Source organism: Oncorhynchus gorbuscha, linkage group LG06, assembly GCF_021184085.1.
Source record: "Oncorhynchus gorbuscha isolate QuinsamMale2020 ecotype Even-year linkage group LG06, OgorEven_v1.0, whole genome shotgun sequence".
Classification (NCBI taxonomy): Eukaryota; Metazoa; Chordata; class Actinopteri; order Salmoniformes; family Salmonidae; genus Oncorhynchus; species Oncorhynchus gorbuscha.
The window spans coordinates 10,068,352-10,087,498 of record NC_060178.1 but is presented as its reverse complement, the minus strand read 5'-3'; the positions used below and the strand labels follow the sequence as shown (position 1 = coordinate 10,087,498).

The 19,147-nt window shown below is 46.0% G+C and overlaps 1 protein-coding gene across 8 annotated transcripts in view; it reads right to left on the bottom strand.

Annotated features, from left to right (window-relative positions):
* Positions 1 to 16,768: 16,768 nt before the first annotated feature.
* Positions 16,769 to 19,147, bottom strand: part of LOC124037509 (zinc finger protein 609-like) — a 232,297-nt gene continuing 229,918 nt past the window's right edge. For all 8 annotated transcript variants that reach the window (XM_046352278.1, XM_046352279.1, XM_046352280.1 and 5 more), the window contains 2 exons: positions 18,512 to 18,590; positions 16,769 to 17,321 (listed from right to left, as the gene is read on the bottom strand). In XM_046352278.1, the coding sequence (XP_046208234.1) occupies positions 18,517 to 18,590 (74 nt within the window). In that variant the 3' untranslated portion in view covers positions 16,769 to 17,321; positions 18,512 to 18,516. The remainder of the gene's footprint in view (positions 17,322 to 18,511; positions 18,591 to 19,147) is intronic.

Here is a 19,147-nt window from a genome sequence, read left to right as displayed (position 1 = left end):
TGCACTGAACAGGCAGGAGACTCCAGCAGCGCTGTAGAGGAGGAAGGCTCTGGCTGCGCTGAACAGGCGGGAGACTCCGGCAGCACTGGAGATGAGGAAGGCTCTGGCAGCGCTAGATAGGCGGGAGACTCCGGCAGCGCTGTAAAGGAGGAAGGCTCTGGCTGCACTAAACAGGCGGGAGGCTCCGGCAGCGCTGGAGAGGAGAAAGGCTCTGGCTGCGCTGAACAGGCAGGACGCACTGAAGGCCTGGTGCGTGGTGCTGGCACTGGTGGTACTGGACCGAGGACACGCACAGGAAGCCTGGTGCGGGGAGCTGCCACCGGAGGGCTGGTGCGTGAAGGTGGTACTGGATAGACCGGACCGTGCAGGCGCACTGGAGCTCTTGAGCCTGTGGTACCGGATAGACCGGACCGTGCAGGCGCACTGGAGCTCTTGAGCCTGCCCAACCTTACCTGGCTCGATGCCCACTCTAGCCCGGCCGATACGAGGAGCTGGAATGTACCGCACTGGGTTATGCACCCGCATTGGGGACACCGTGCGCTCCAAAGCATAACACGGTGCCTGCCCGGTCTCACTATCCCCCCGGTAAGCACAGGGAGTTTGCGCAGGTCTCCTACCTGGCGTAGCCCTAATCCCTGTGAGCCCCCCCCAATACATTTTTGGGGCTGACTCTCGGGCTTCCGTCTGCGCCGCCGTGTTTGCTTCGCCAACTCCATTATCTGATAACCTTCCGCGCACTGCTCCATCGAATCCCAGGCGGGCTCCGGCACTCTCCCTGGGTCGACCGCCCACCTGTCTATCTCCTCCCAAGAAGTATAGTCCATACTCTTGTAGTCCAAACCGTACTCCTCTTTGGGCTGCTCCTGTTTCCTCCTCTCCTGCTGCACCTTTGGGCGGCTACACTCCCCTGGTTTAGCCCAGGGTCCTCTCCCGTCGAGGATTTCCTCCCATGTCCAGAATTCCTTATTACGTATCTCCTGCTGCCGCTGTTGCTTCACCTGCTGCTCCTGCCTGTTGACACGCCGCTTGGTCCAGTTGTGGTGGGTGATTCTGTAACGGTTCTCATGTGGTGAAGGAGAGTCGGACCAAAATGCAGCGTGATGATGATTCATGATATTTTAATGAAGGAAAAAACTAATGAAAAAAAACTATGAAGAAACTACAAAATAATGAAATGTGAAAACCGAAACAGCCCTATCTGGTGCAAACACAAAAGACAGGAACAATCACCCACAAAACACTCAAAGAATATGGCTGCCTAAATATGGTTCCCAATCAGAGACAACGATACACACCTGCCTCTGATTGAGAACCACTCCAGACAGCCATAGACTTTGCTAGATAACCCCACTAAGCCACACACCCAACACCCTACAAAACCCCAAGACAAAACACACCACAATAAACCCATGTCACACCCTGGCCTAACCAAATAAATGAAGACAAACACAATATATTACGACCAGGGCGTGACACCCTTGTCTCAACCCCGTTACAGTATTCAATTCAGTCACCCTTGTCTCAACCCCGTTACAGTATTCAACCCTGTCACCCTTGTCTCAACCCTGTTACAGTATTCAACCCTGTTACAGTATTCAACCCTGTCTCAATCCCGTTACAGTATTCAACCCTGTTACAGTATTCAACCCCGTCACCCTTGTCTCAATCCCGTTACAGTATTCAACCCTGTTACAGTATTCAATTCAGTCACCCTTGTCTCAACCCCGTTACAGTATTCAATTCAGTCACCCTTGTCTCAACCCCGTTACAGTATTCAACCCTGTCACCCTTGTCTCAATCCCGCTACAGTATTCAACCCTGTTACAGTATTCAACCATGTCACCCTTGTCTCAATCCCATTACAGTATTCAATCCTGTCACCCTTGTCTCAACCCCGTTACAGTATTCAACCCTGTCACCCTTGTCTCAATCCTGTTACAGTATTCAACCCTGTCACCCTTGTCTCAACCCCGTTACAGTATTCAACCCTGTCACCCTTGTCTCAATCCCGTTACAGTATTCAAACCTGTCACCCTTGTCTCAACCCCGTCACATTTGTTAAATAAAATGGCAAAGACTAATAAATATGAATTTAGTGATTTCTGAGCTCAGTGTGAAATCTTAAGGACAATCTGAAGATTAGATTTGTTACAATTCTGAATTGAAAGGATTTTATTTAAAATGATATGCCCGCTGACACGTGTCTATTTCAGGGTTTAATGAAGCAACATTGCGATTTTACGTACATTTTATATTTTTAATAATTGAATTGATTTGGGGGACACATGAGCATTATGTAAATGTTGATTGTTATAACAAGTATCTTTTATAAATCACATTCAGACAACTTCCATATTGTCTGTGACAAGGTTGAAGATAAATGGTGTCCACATCAGACAAGAATGGACAACAATAAAAGGGTTTTAATGAGATCGGAAAATGTGTTTTCTTGTAGGTTTAATATGTACTTAATGTTGTGGGGTTTTCAGAAAATGCATTTATTCTAGTTATTTTTTACAGCAGCCCAAGAATGACCCATAAATTGTTGATGGCCACTCAGGGTCTTTGCACATGCGCTCTAGACAACAGCTCGCCGATACAGACAGCTCGCGGCTAGACTACCTAAATTATGATATAGTTTTTGTCAAACGGCAGCCAAGTATCCATGATGACGTCACCAGAATAAGACCATCAATATTTATCAGAAAGGAGCGTCAAGCTCATCACCTTGCTCTTTCACCTTCCCTGTGAAGTTCATCATAACTTATTTCATCTGTAGCCTAATAAACTGTAATCTGTCCGGATGAGTCGGAGTGAGAGGACAGCGCAACATGTCATCACGTGACTCCACATTTACGTCGACATTACGGTTATTATATCATTATTTGAGCATAAAGGTGTTTACAACCCCATTTCTCGCATATTTGATTTTAGACCCAAAATTATTCCACCATGTCGAACGAACAAATTGTCTGTCCGCATTTATAAAATTGTACCAGTATTTCATGTTTCAATCAGCCTGGTCACGTCTTTTAAATTTATCCGCATGAAATGAAAGGAAACATGGTTACAGACTGACATGAGGGAAACATGGTTACAGACTGACATGAGGGAAACATGGTTACAAACTGACATGAGAGGGAAACATGGTTACAGACTGACATGAGAGGGAAACATGGTTACAGACTGACATGAGGGAAACATGGTTACAGACTGACATGAGGGAAACATGGTTACAAACTGACATGAGAGGGAAACATGGTTACAGACTGACATGAGAGGGAAACATGGTTACAGACTGACATGAGAGGGAAACATGGTTACAGACTGACATGAGGGAAACATGGTTACAGACTGACATGAGAGGGAAACATGGTTACAGACTGACATGAGGGAAACATGGTTACAGACTGACATGAGGGAAACATGGTTACAGACTGACATGAGGGAAACATGGTTACAGACTGACATAAGAGGGAAACATGGACTGACATGAGGGAAACATGGTTACAGACTGACATGAGGGAAACATGGTTACAGACTGACATGAGGGAAACATGGACTGACATGAGGGAAACATGGTTACAGACTGACATGAGGGAAACATGGTTACAGACTGACATGAGGGAAACATGGTTACAGACTGACATGAGGGAAACATGGATTGACATGAGGGAAACATGGACTGACATGAGGGAAACATGGATTGACATAAGGGAAACATGGTTACAGACTGACATGAGGGAAACATGGTTACAGACTGACATGAGAGGGAAACATGGACTGACATAAGGGAAACATGGACTGACATGAGGGAAACATGGACTGACATGAGGGAAACATGGTTACAGACTGACATAAGAGGGAAACATGGACTGACATGAGGGAAACATGGTTACAGACTGACATGAGGGAAACATGGTTACAGACTGACATGAGGGAAACATGGTTACAGACTGACATGAGGGAAACATGGTTACAGACTGACATGAGGGAAACATGGTTACAGACTGACATGAGGGAAACATGGTTACAGACTGACATGAGGGAAACATGGTTACAGACTGACATAAGAGGGAAACATGGATTGACATGAGGGAAACATGGACTGACATGAGGGAAACATGGACTGACATGAGGGAAACATGGTTACGGACTGACATGAGGGAAACATGGTTACAGACTGACATGAGGGAAACATGGTTACAGACTGACATGAGGGAAACATGGTTACAGACTGACATGAGGGAAACATGGTTACAGACTGACATAAGAGGGAAACATGGTTACAGACTGACATAAGAGGGAAACATGGACTGACATGAGGGAAACATGGTTACAGACTGACATGAGGGAAACATGGTTACAGACTGACATGAGGGAAACATGGTTACAGACTGACATGAGGGAAACATGGATTGACATGAGGGAAACATGGACTGACATAAGGGAAACATGGACTGACATGAGGGAAACATGGACTGACATGAGGGAAACATGGACTGACATGAGGGAAACATGGACTGACATGAGGGAAACATGGACTGACATGAGGGAAACATGGACTGACATGAGGGAAACATGGTTACAGACTGACATGAGGGAAACATGGTTACAGACTGACATGAGGGAAACATGGTTACAGACTGACATGAGGGAAACATGGATTGACATGAGGGAAACATGGACTGACATAAGGGAAACATGGACTGACATGAGGGAAACATGGACTGACATGAGGGAAACATGGACTGACATGAGGGAAACATGGACTGACATGAGGGAAACATGGACTGACATGAGGGAAACATGGACTGACATGAGGGAAACATGGACTGACATGAGGGAAACATGGTTACAGACTGACATGAGGGAAACATGGTTACAGACTGACATGAGGGAAACATGGTTACAGACTGACATGAGGGAAACATGGTTACAGACTGACATGAGGGAAACATGGTTACAGACTGACATAAGAGGGAAACATGGACTGACATGAGGGAAACATGGTTACAGACTGACATGAGGGAAACATGGTTACAGACTGACATGAGGGAAACATGGTTACAGACTGACATGAGGGAAACATGGTTACAGACTGACATAAGAGGGAAACATGGATTGACATAAGGGAAACATGGACTGACATGAGGGAAACATGGACTGACATGAGGGAAACATGGACTGACATGAGGGAAACATGGACTGACATAAGGGAAACATGGACTGACATGAGGGAAACATGGACTGACATGAGGGAAACATGGACTGACATGAGGGAAACATGGATTGACATGAGGGAAACATGGACTGACATGAGGGAAACATGGACTGACATGAGGGAAACATGGACTGACATGAGGGAAACATGGACTGACATGAGGGAAACATGGACTGACATGAGGGAAACATGGACTGACATGAGGGAAACATGGTTACAGACTGACATGAGGAAAACATGGATTGACATGAGGGAAACATGGACTGACATAAGGGAAACATGGACTGACATGAGGGAAACATGGACTGACATGAGGGAAACATGGACTGACATGAGGGAAACATGGACTGACATGAGGGAAACATGGACTGACATGAGGGAAACATGGACTGACATGAGGGAAACATGGACTGACATGAGGGAAACATGGTTACAGACTGACATGAGGGAAACATGGTTACAGACTGACATGAGGGAAACATGGTTACAGACTGACATGAGGGAAACATGGTTACAGACTGACATGAGGGAAACATGGTTACAGACTGACATAAGAGGGAAACATGGATTGACATAAGGGAAACATGGACTGACATGAGGGAAACATGGACTGACATGAGGGAAACATGGACTGACATGAGGGAAACATGGATTGACATAAGGGAAACATGGACTGACATGAGGGAAACATGGACTGACATGAGGGAAACATGGACTGACATGAGGGAAACATGGATTGACATAAGGGAAACATGGACTGACATGAGGGAAACATGGACTGACATGAGGGAAACATGGACTGACATGAGGGAAACATGGACTGACATGAGGGAAACATGGACTGACATGAGGGAAACATGGACTGACATGAGGGAAACATGGACTGACATGAGGGAAACATGGTTACAGACTGACATGAGGAAAACATGGATTGACATGAGGGAAACATGGACTGACATAAGGGAAACATGGACTGACATGAGGGAAACATGGACTGACATGAGGGAAACATGGACTGACATGAGGGAAACATGGACTGACATGAGGGAAACATGGACTGACATGAGGGAAACATGGACTGACATGAGGGAAACATGGTTACAGACTGACATGAGGGAAACATGGATTGACATGAGGGAAACATGGACTGACATGAGGGAAACATGGATTGACATAAGGGAAACATGGATTGACATAAGGGAAACATGGTTACAGACTGACATGAGGGAAACATGGTTACAGACTGACATGAGAGGGAAACATGGACTGACATAAGGGAAACATGGACTGACATGAGGGAAACATGGACTGACATGAGGGAAACATGGTTACGGACTGACATGAGGGAAACATGGTTACAGACTGACATGAGGGAAACATGGTTACAGACTGACATAAGAGGGAAACATGGACTGACATGAGGGAAACATGGTTACAGACTGACATGAGGGAAACATGGTTACAGACTGACATGAGGGAAACATGGTTACAGACTGACATGAGGGAAACATGGTTACAGACTGACATGACGGAAACATGGTTACAGACTGACATAAGAGGGAAACATGGTTACAGACTGACATAAGAGGGAAACATGGATTGACATGAGGGAAACATGGACTGACATGAGGGAAACATGGACTGACATGAGGGAAACATGGTTACGGACTGACATGAGGGAAACATGGTTACAGACTGACATGAGGGAAACATGGTTACAGACTGACATGAGGGAAACATGGTTACAGACTGACATGAGGGAAACATGGTTACAGACTGACATAAGAGGGAAACATGGTTACAGACTGACATAAGAGGGAAACATGGACTGACATGAGGGAAACATGGTTACAGACTGACATGAGGGAAACATGGTTACAGACTGACATGAGGGAAACATGGTTACAGACTGACATGAGGGAAACATGGTTACAGACTGACATAAGAGGGAAACATGGATTGACATAAGGGAAACATGGACTGACATGAGGGAAACATGGTTACAGACTGACATGAGGGAAACATGGTTACAGACTGACATGAGGGAAACATGGATTGACATGAGGGAAACATGGACTGACATGAGGGAAACATGGATTGACATAAGGGAAACATGGATTGACATAAGGGAAACATGGTTACAGACTGACATGAGGGAAACATGGTTACAGACTGACATGAGAGGGAAACATGGACTGACATGAGGGAAACATGGTTACGGACTGACATGAGGGAAACATGGACTGACATGAGGGAAACATGGTTACAGACTGACATGAGGGAAACATGGTTACAGACTGACATGAGGGAAACATGGTTACAGACTGACATGAGGGAAACATGGTTACAGACTGACATGAGGGAAACATGGTTACAGACTGACATGAGGGAAACATGGTTACAGACTGACATGAGGGAAACATGGTTACAGACTGACATAAGAGGGAAACATGGATTGACATGAGGGAAACATGGACTGACATGAGGGAAACATGGACTGACATGAGGGAAACATGGTTACGGACTGACATGAGGGAAACATGGTTACAGACTGACATGAGGGAAACATGGTTACAGACTGACATGAGGGAATCATGGTTACAGACTGACATAAGAGGGAAACATGGTTACAGACTGACATAAGAGGGAAACATGGACTGACATGAGGGAAACATGGTTACAGACTGACATGAGGGAAACATGGTTACAGACTGACATGAGGGAAACATGGTTACAGACTGACATGAGGGAAACATGGTTACAGACTGACATGAGGGAAACATGGTTACAGACTGACATGAGGGAAACATGGTTACAGACTGACATAAGAGGGAAACATGGTTACAGACTGACATAAGAGGGAAACATGGACTGACATGAGGGAAACATGGTTACAGACTGACATGAGGGAAACATGGTTACAGACTGACATGAGGGAAACATGGTTACAGACTGACATGAGGGAAACATGGTTACAGACTGACATAAGAGGGAAACATGGATTGACATAAGGGAAACATGGACTGACATGAGGGAAACATGGACTGACATGAGGAAAACATGGACTGACATGAGGGAAACATGGACTGACATAAGGGAAACATGGACTGACATGAGGGAAACATGGACTGACATGAGGGAAACATGGACTGACATGAGGGAAACATGGATTGACATAAGGGAAACATGGACTGACATGAGGGAAACATGGACTGACATGAGGGAAACATGGACTGACATGAGGGAAACATGGACTGACATGAGGGAAACATGGACTGACATGAGGGAAACATGGACTGACATGAGGGAAACATGGACTGACATGAGGGAAACATGGTTACAGACTGACATGAGGAAAACATGGATTGACATGAGGGAAACATGGACTGACATAAGGGAAACATGGACTGACATGAGGGAAACATGGACTGACATGAGGGAAACATGGACTGACATGAGGGAAACATGGACTGACATGAGGGAAACATGGACTGACATGAGGGAAACATGGACTGACATGAGGGAAACATGGTTACAGACTGACATGAGGGAAACATGGTTACAGACTGACATGAGGGAAACATGGTTACAGACTGACATGAGGGAAACATGGTTACAGACTGACATGAGGGAAACATGGTTACAGACTGACATAAGAGGGAAACATGGATTGACATAAGGGAAACATGGACTGACATGAGGGAAACATGGACTGACATGAGGGAAACATGGACTGACATGAGGGAAACATGGATTGACATAAGGGAAACATGGACTGACATGAGGGAAACATGGACTGACATGAGGGAAACATGGACTGACATGAGGGAAACATGGTTACAGACTGACATGAGGAAAACATGGATTGACATGAGGGAAACATGGACTGACATAAGGGAAACATGGACTGACATGAGGGAAACATGGACTGACATGAGGGAAACATGGACTGACATGAGGGAAACATGGACTGACATGAGGGAAACATGGACTGACATGAGGGAAACATGGACTGACATGAGGGAAACATGGACTGACATGAGGGAAACATGGACTGACATGAGGGAAACATGGACTGACATGAGGGAAACATGGTTACAGACTGACATGAGGGAAACATGGTTACAGACTGACATGAGGGAAACATGGTTACAGACTGACATGAGGGAAACATGGTTACAGACTGACATGAGGGAAACATGGTTACAGACTGACATAAGAGGGAAACATGGATTGACATAAGGGAAACATGGACTGACATGAGGGAAACATGGACTGACATGAGGGAAACATGGACTGACATGAGGGAAACATGGACTGACATGAGGGAAACATGGATTGACATAAGGGAAACATGGACTGACATGAGGGAAACATGGACTGACATGAGGGAAACATGGACTGACATGAGGGAAACATGGATTGACATAAGGGAAACATGGACTGACATGAGGGAAACATGGACTGACATGAGGGAAACATGGACTGACATGAGGGAAACATGGACTTGAGGGAAACATGGACTGACATGAGGGAAACATGGACTGACATGAGGGAAACATGGACTGACATGAGGGAAACATGGTTACAGACTGACATGAGGAAAACATGGATTGACATGAGGGAAACATGGACTGACATAAGGGAAACATGGACTGACATGAGGGAAACATGGACTGACATGAGGGAAACATGGACTGACATGAGGGAAACATGGACTGACATGAGGGAAACATGGTTACAGACTGACATGAGGGAAACATGGATTGACATGAGGGAAACATGGACTGACATGAGGGAAACATGGATTGACATAAGGGAAACATGGATTGACATAAGGGAAACATGGTTACAGACTGACATGAGGGAAACATGGTTACAGACTGACATGAGAGGGAAACATGGACTGACATAAGGGAAACATGGACTGACATGAGGGAAACATGGACTGACATGAGGGAAACATGGTTACGGACTGACATGAGGGAAACTTGGTTACAGACTGACATGAGGGAAACATGGACTGACATAAGAGGGAAACATGGACTGACATGAGGGAAACATGGTTACAGACTGACATGAGGGAAACATGGTTACAGACTGACATGAGGGAAACATGGTTACAGACTGACATGAGGGAAACATGGTTACAGACTGACATGACGGAAACATGGTTACAGACTGACATAAGAGGGAAACATGGTTACAGACTGACATAAGAGGGAAACATGGATTGACATGAGGGAAACATGGACTGACATGAGGGAAACATGGACTGACATGAGGGAAACATGGACTGACATGAGGGAAACATGGTTACGGACTGACATGAGGGAAACATGGTTACAGACTGACATGAGGGAAACATGGTTACAGACTGACATGAGGGAAACATGGTTACAGACTGACATGAGGGAAACATGGTTACAGACTGACATAAGAGGGAAACATGGACTGACATGAGGGAAACATGGACTGACATGAGGGAAACATGGTTACAGACTGACATGAGGGAAACATGGTTACAGACTGACATGAGGGAAACATGGTTACAGACTGACATAAGAGTGAAACATGGATTGACATAAGGGAAACATGGACTGACATGAGGGAAACATGGACTGACATGAGGGAAACATGGACTGACATGAGGGAAACATGGACTGACATGAGGGAAACATGGACTGACATGAGGGAAACATGGACTGACATGAGGGAAACATGGATTGACATAAGGGAAACATGGACTGACATGAGGGAAACATGGACTGACATGAGGGAAACATGGACTGACATGAGGGAAACATGGACTGACATGAGGGAAACATGGACTGACATGAGGGAAACATGGACTGACATGAGGGAAACATGGACTGACATGAGGGAAACATGGACTGACATGAGGAAAACATGGATTGACATGAGGGAAACATGGACTGACATAAGGGAAACATGGACTGACATGAGGGAAACATGGACTGACATGAGGGAAACATGGACTGACATGAGGGAAACATGGACTGACATGAGGGAAACATGGACTGACATGAGGGAAACATGGACTGACATGAGGGAAACATGGTTACAGACATGAGGGAAACATGGACTGACATGAGGGAAACATGGTTACAGACTGACATGAGGGAAACATGGTTACAGACTGACATGAGGGAAACATGGTTACAGACTGACATGAGGGAAACATGGTTACAGACTGACATGAGGGAAACATGGTTACAGACTGACATAAGAGGGAAACATGGTTACAGACTGACATGAGGGAAACATGGTTACAGACTGACATACGAGGGAAATCTGCTGATGTACAACCAAATGTAGAAATTGCACCATGTGTATTCTACTATTCTAACTCTCAACGTGAAGTAGAGACCCTGATTTATTTTTATAATTACGTTGCTTAGTGACTAGGTCCAGCCCTGATGATGCACTTTGGTATTATAATGCATCACAGTGATATATTATGAAGATGTTATAACTACTTATGAGTTATGACAGCTTATTACAAGGATTGTAATGCTGTAAGTGTATGCATGTGCCTCTAGTTAGGAAGTGTATACTGAATTTGTTTGTATTTGGTGAACCATTATTTGAACTATATCAAATCAGTCTTTCAATTAATTTTAACAAAAAAAAATGTATGCAAGCAAGTACCAGAATGTTGACGCATGAACTCGTATCATGTTGACGCAATAAACCCGTATCACGTTGACGCAATAAACCCGTATCACGTTGACGTAATAAACCCGTATCACGTTGACGCAATAAACCCGTATCACGTTGACGCAATAAACCCGTATCACGTTGACGCAATAAACCCGTATCACGTTGACGCAATAAACCCGTATCACGTTGACGCAATAAACCCGTATCATGTTGACGCAATAAACCCGTATCACGTTGACGCAATAAACCCGTATCACGTTGACGCAATAAACCCGTATCACGTTGACGCAATAAACCCATATCATGTTGACGCAATAAACCCGTATCACGCTCATCATTAACCTGTATCATGCTCATCATTAACCTGTATCATGCTCATCATTAACCTGTATCATGCTCATCATTAACCTGTATCATGCTCATCATTAACCTGTATCATGCTCATCATTAACCTGTATCATGCTCATCATTAACCTGTATCATGCTTTTCATTAACCTGTATCATGCTCATCATTAACCTGTATCATGCGCATTAACTTAAGGGTTTCCTAATAACAACACCTATTGTGCTTCCCTGTGGAGAAAAAAAAGACAAGACAGATGGGACAGGAGTGATTGTCTCATAAAAAGATTTATTTTTTCGCCTAAATGTACAAAGGCAAGTTACAGCATTGTATAAAAAAAGACATGTGGCAATGTACACTTTACATAAGAGAGAAACCCTTGGGGGGGGGGAGGGGGAGGGGCAAAGAGGAGGATGAACCAAAACAAAACATAGCAATTAAAAAAAGCTGTAAACATCTTTCTCTCAAGTACCGATGACTGATACTGAGCCACTGCTCTGGGGACGTGGGTTTAGGGGACGTGGGTTTAGGGGACGTGGGTTTAGGGGACGTGGGTTTAGGGGACGTGGGTTTAGGGGACGTGGGTTTAGGGGACGTGGGTTTAGGGGACGTGGGTTTAGGGGACGTGGGTTTAGGGGACGTGGGTTTAGGGGACGTGGGTTTAGGGGACGTGGGTTTAGGGGACGTGGGTTTAGGGGACGTGGGTTTAGGGGACGTGGGTTTAGGGGACGTGGGTTATGAATAAAGAAACAGGAAAAGGAAATCCCACAAGAACATTGTCCTCCCGCGGCGTGAGTAACACAAGGAATGACAGACTACCCAAGCACAGTGAGACAAACACCTCAACAATGGCTGCCGTGGCAGTATGATCATTATCTAATTTCTGTCTGTATTAAAAAATATATTTAAAAAATCCCCAAACTCGATCCTCAAAAAAAAATGTACCAAGCACTTTTTTCCGCGTATCATAAAAAAAACAACATTTTTCACCAGCAGAGGTTCTAGTTTAACAGACCCGTTAAATGAGTATTAATATATAATCTCACTCCATACAGAACGTGTTAAAAGCATTTTTTTTTTAAACACGGGCTCTTCTCACATTGTATGACAAGACATATTTCCAAACAAAACCTAAACTCTCTACTTCAGAGAAAAGGACAGGGGGCGGGGGGGGGATATAATCTGTGCCAGCATCCAATCAAGGCTGAGCATCAACAGTATTGTGGTGGGAGTAGGGCTTATCAACCAGGTCACCTGTCAACAACATTCATACAACAGTAACATATGAACTGACATCACTACAGGACAGAACCAAAGTCAACCTCGATGAGCCTACCATAGAAATAGAAGCAATAGAATGGCGTTCCAGACGTCATGGTCCTTCTGTAGCTCAGTTGGTAGAGCATGGCGCTTGTAACGCCAGGGTAGTGGGTTCGATTCCCGGGACCACCCATACGTAGAATGTATGCACACATGACTGTAAGTCGCTTTGGATAAAAGCGTCTGCTAAATGGCATATATTATTGAACATTGACTTGAATGGAGATCCCCTTTCTCTAGTGACTGGATCATTATGGATCCTACAGGCCTCTTATATTAGTGTTTAGCAGGGGAATTCAACTGGAACGTGTCTGATTAGGAGAACTATTAGAGTATTACTGGAATGAATGGACTCTCACAGGGGGCAGTGCTCTGAGCACGGACTATTTAATTGTTCATGATAGCGTTGGCCTGATCTCTCGGTGAATGAAACGCCACTTTGGTCTGTTTCACCGCTGCTGCCACAACAAACGTGTCCCATCGGCTTCGCTAACTCACATTTATGTATAAAACACACACGCACACAAAAAAATCTAATTTATTAGTTCAGATTTCCTGTGCTGCTCTCTCAAGCACGCCAGATCCATGAAGGGCAAGGAAAGCATCACGGCGAATCAGATTTACTGATTTACAGACAAGCGGTTGAGTGGGCGCTGTGCGGCTGCGGCAGGATTAATGGGGATCATTAGCAGGAGAAGAGTGGACGCGGTGGGAGAATCTGCTGAGTTCTACCTCTCTATCACTCCTCTGTGGACAGCTGCTCAGCCCTCAGCCTTCGTCTATCCCGGCAGGTAGTAATAACAACACAAAGCATTCGTGAGCAGTATCTCATGGAACCAAAAACAAACAAAAAACAAGAGCAACAAATGAGTGAGGGTTAAAATGACAAGGTTGAAATGTGACTTGTTTTCCTTGAGGGTGGTCGAGGGAACGTGTGCAACGAGGGGACTAAAATGGCATCATGGGCTGCAAGAGTGGGGATACAGCCTACTGGTGGAGGGGTTAATAACAACAGAGGCTACTGAAGGGGTGGACTCCACAGTTTATCATATTATATCAACAACGGACGGACGGGGGGGGCTAACAAAGACTGAAAGCGTGGGACTTTTTCGAATAGCATCCAACAACCGCTGAAAAACTAATTCCTCTGTACACTATAAACAGAAACCACAGTGAGAGGGGTGGAGATGATAACAGTGTCCCAAAGCAAATGGAGGGACATTGTGTTTGGCTAATGTTTACACCATGCAGCCACACACAGACAGACAGAGATAGTTGGAAAGGAGAGGGAGGTGAGAGGAGGTGGGCCTGCAGGAGAGACTCCATTTTGCAATTGCGCTCATTAACCAAAAAATTAACAGGGGCATATGCCAACTCCCAGTAACACAGCACTCCACAACTAGAAGTCCTAGAATAAATATTACAGGAGAGAGCTGCCCGTCTCTCCATCACTACAGGCCAGAACAGAGGGAGAGAGCTGCCTGTCTCTCCATCACTACAGGCCAGAACAGAGGGAGAGAGCTGCCTGTCTCTCCATCACTACAGGCCAGAACAGAGGGAGAGAGCTGCTGCCTGTCTCTCCATCACTACAGGCCAGAACAGAGGGAGAGAGCTGCCTGTCTCTCCATCACTACAGGCCAGAACAGAGGGAGAGAGCTGCCTGTCTCTCCATCACTACAGGCCAGAACAGAGGGAGAGAGCTGCCTGTCTCTCCATCACTAAAGGCCAGAACAGAGGGAGAGAGCTGCCTGTCTCTCCATCACTACAGGCCAGAACAGAGGGAGAGAGCTGCCTGTCTCTCCATCACTACAGGCCAGAACAGAGGGAGAGAGCTGCCTGTCTCTCCATCACTACAGGCCAGAACAGAGGGAGAGAGCTGCCTGTCTCTCCATCACTACAGGCCAGAACAGAGGGAGAGAGCTGCCCGTCTCTCCATCACTAAAGGCCAGAACAGAGGGAGAGAGCTGCCTGTCTCTCCATCACTACAGGCCAGAACAGACCGTCTCTCCATCACTACAGGCCAGAACAGACCGTCTCTCCATCACTACAGGCCAGAACAGAGGGAGAGTGAGTGCAGTCATATCTACTGAGCATCCTCTGACAGCTCTAGAGAGTTTCCCCTTTGTGTTCTTACATGTCCATTGATGAGGGAGGACTGCAGATAACCCATGATGCAGTTCGGTGAGAGACTGGCGACAGCCAGACTGTGGCTTGCAGAGCGTTCTCATATAGCCATGTAGGTCCCAGACAGTTTGTATAAACAGACAAAAGAAAAGCCTTGTGCACTTTACGACCTGGGCTGCCTGTCTGCCTGCCTGTCTGCCTGTCTGTCTGCCTGCCTGTCTGCCTGCCTGTCTGAGAACCCCTCTCCCCCTCCAGCCTCTGCAGTGCTCAGTGGAGATGGACGGCTGGATGGAACTCGAGGCAGCATCTGAAGAGTCCAGGCAGCTCCTCTGATTAGTGCAACCTGCCAGGTCACAGCTTGGAAAGCACCAGGATGGTACATCTCTGCTCCTCTCCGTTCCTCTTCTCTCTAAGCCAAAGTACCTCCAGGCACAAATATGTCCTCTCCCTTTAAGCCGGGGCCCTTTCTGAGCAGCTGGGAGCTGGAGCAGATGCATTGGAGCTACTTTGTAAACTGGATGACCCTTTGGGAAAGGGAACCAGGAGACAGCTGTCACCGCCTCCACAGAAAGGCCAGTAGCGTTCTACACACTCCAAAGGAGTTTGTTTTACCACTGGGTCAGAGTGAGATGGAAACATGGTCGTCAAGCCAACAAGACACACAAAAAAAAAAAAAAAATCAAATAAACTGCTAAAATAATAGAAAAACATGAATAGTGACGAGACTAATGCTGTGGAACGAACAACGCACAAAAATAAAAAGCCTTGTACAAACAAAAAGGAACAAAACAACAAACACGGATTGTTTGCCTCTGATTGAACTCAAGTAGGCGATTGATAACTTTTCACACAAAACAACTACAGATTCATTGTGAATGTTTCTCCTCCTGAAACTGAACAGAGGAAGAGGAGGGCCGTCTCTGTCAGTATTAAGGAGAAGAGCAGCTTCGGCTTGCATAGAAAGCCCAGAGTGGTGGAGAGGGACAACGAAAACCAGTCGCTCCTCTTTCAGTCACCCCCTCCTCTGGCCCAAACAACGACCCCCCCCCCCCCCCCCCAAAAAAAAAAACAAATAAAACAGAATGTAAAAAAAATGGGTCCATTACAATGAATGTCTTAAAATGTCCTCCGGGTCAGTGGGTAGTTTGGTGGATGAATGAAACAACCCAGAAGTCAAGCTGCAACCCATTACCCATTAGTCTCAGGGTCAGCCATCAGTCCTATAGGTCCATATCTCTATGTAGTGATTTCTGATCGACCCCCTGTCCCATCTGCACCCTCCACTTCCAATATGGCCGTCCGTGTGATAAGGCCTCACTCCATCAGAACGCGTCAGCCTCGTCAGGCCTCAGACCTTTTAGTCCATCACGTGAGTGACTGGCCGGCCAGAGGAGGGGGGCTCGGCGAGCCCTCAACCGAGCCACGGGAAGCCTTGCCGTAGGATGGACATCCCACTAGCGGAGGGAGGAGGAAGCAGAACAGCCGGAACAACCAGGCAGAAACCAACAAAAAAAAACACCAAACACCATTGAACTGATGTCTTAAAATGAGCTCTGCAGCAGGCTTCTTCGTGTGATCCAGTCACATGGCTCCAAGCAAGGTCGAGGTCAGCCAATCAGGTCTCCCTGTGGGGGAAAAAAAAACAGACGGGGAGAGTTATATGACAGCAATGCTAAGAATTTAACATCCACATTCAACAAGATAATTGCACATACTGTATACACCGACACTTTCAATGAATTGATTTTGGATCATATTTTGTCCAGCAGAGGGCATCATAGACTGCAGTTTCATCAAAGAACCAGAATTTCTTCTAGACGTCAGACAGAAGCGTTTATTTTTCAAAAGTATGTGGACACCCCTTCAAATTAGTGCATTCGGCCATTTCAGCCACACCCTTTACAGACAGGTGTAAACATTTCAGCACACAGCCATGCAATCTGCATAGACAAACATTGGCAGTAGAATGGCCTTACTGAGGAGCTCAGTGACTTTCAACGTGGCACCGTCATAGGATGCCATCTTTCCAACTAGTCAGTTCATCAGATTTCTGCACTGCTAGAGCTGCCCCGGTCAACTGTAAGTGCTGTTGCAACACTCATTGCCGAGTTCCAAACTGCCTCCGGAAGCAACGTCGACACAAGAACTGTTCGTCGGGAGCTTCATGAAATGGGTTTCCATCACGAGGCTGCTGAGGGGAGGGACAGAGCAAATGGAATGGCATCAAACACCTGGAAACCATGGAAACCATGGAAACCATGTGTTTTGATGTATTTGATACCATTCCGCTTACTCCGCTCCAGCCATTAACACGAGGCAGTTCTCCCCAATAAAAAGGTACCACCGATTTCCTGTGGTTTCCGTGGCCAAACAGCCGCACACAAGCCTAAGATCACAATGTGCAATGCCAAGTGTTGGCTGGAATGTTGTAAAGCTCGTCGCCATCGGACTCTGGAACAGTGGAAACGTGTTATCTGGAGTGACGAATCACGCAGTCTGACAGACAAATCTGGGTTTGGCGGATGCCAGGAGAACACTACCTTTACCAATGTATAGTGTCAACTGTAAAGTTTGGTGGAGGAGGAATAATGGTCTGGGGCTGTTTTTCATGGTTCGGGCTAGGCCCCTTAGTTCCAGTGAAGGGAAATCTTAACGCTACAGCATACAATGACATTCTAGACGATTCTGTGCTTTGGGGAACAGTTTGGGGAAGGCCCTTTCCTGTTTCAGTATGACAATGCCCCCCGTGCACAAAGCAAGGTCCATAGAGAAATGGTTTGTCAAGACCGGTGTGGAAGACGTGGTTCCTCCTTACCATTCTCATCTCCGTGCAGGGGGGTACATGGAGGGGGAGGAGGCTTGTTGACTGGCAACTATGGCTGATGAAGAGAGACCTGTGAAGGAAGAGCCACTAGTTAGATACACCTCCATATACTCATAACTCCAGATTTAGTCAATACACCAAAGTGACGGATGATATTTTGTTAATGTTTTCTTTTCTGTATTACTTTAGGTGGGAGAAAAAGGTCTTACATCATTTCAGAGTTAGGTGATTGCCATATAAAAGCGTTCTATTTGAGCAGCTAGCCAACGCTGTAGGCTGAGATGTGTCCTTGTGCGTTCTATTTGAGCAGCTAGCCAACGCTGTAGGCCGAGATGTGTCCTTGTGCGTTCTATTTGAGCAGCTAGCCAACGCTGTAGGCTGAGATGTGTCCTTGTGCGTTCTATTTGAGCAGCTAGCCAACGTTGTAGGCCGAGATGTGTCCTTGTGCGTTCTATTTGAGCAGCTAGCCAACGCTGTAGGCCGAGATGTGTCCTTGTGCGTTCTATTTGAGTAGCTAGCCAACGCTGTAGGCCGAGATGTGTCTTTGTGCGTTCTATTTGAGTAGCTAGCCAACGCTGTAGGCCGAGATGTGTCCTTGTGCGTTCTATTTGAGCAGCTAGCCAACGC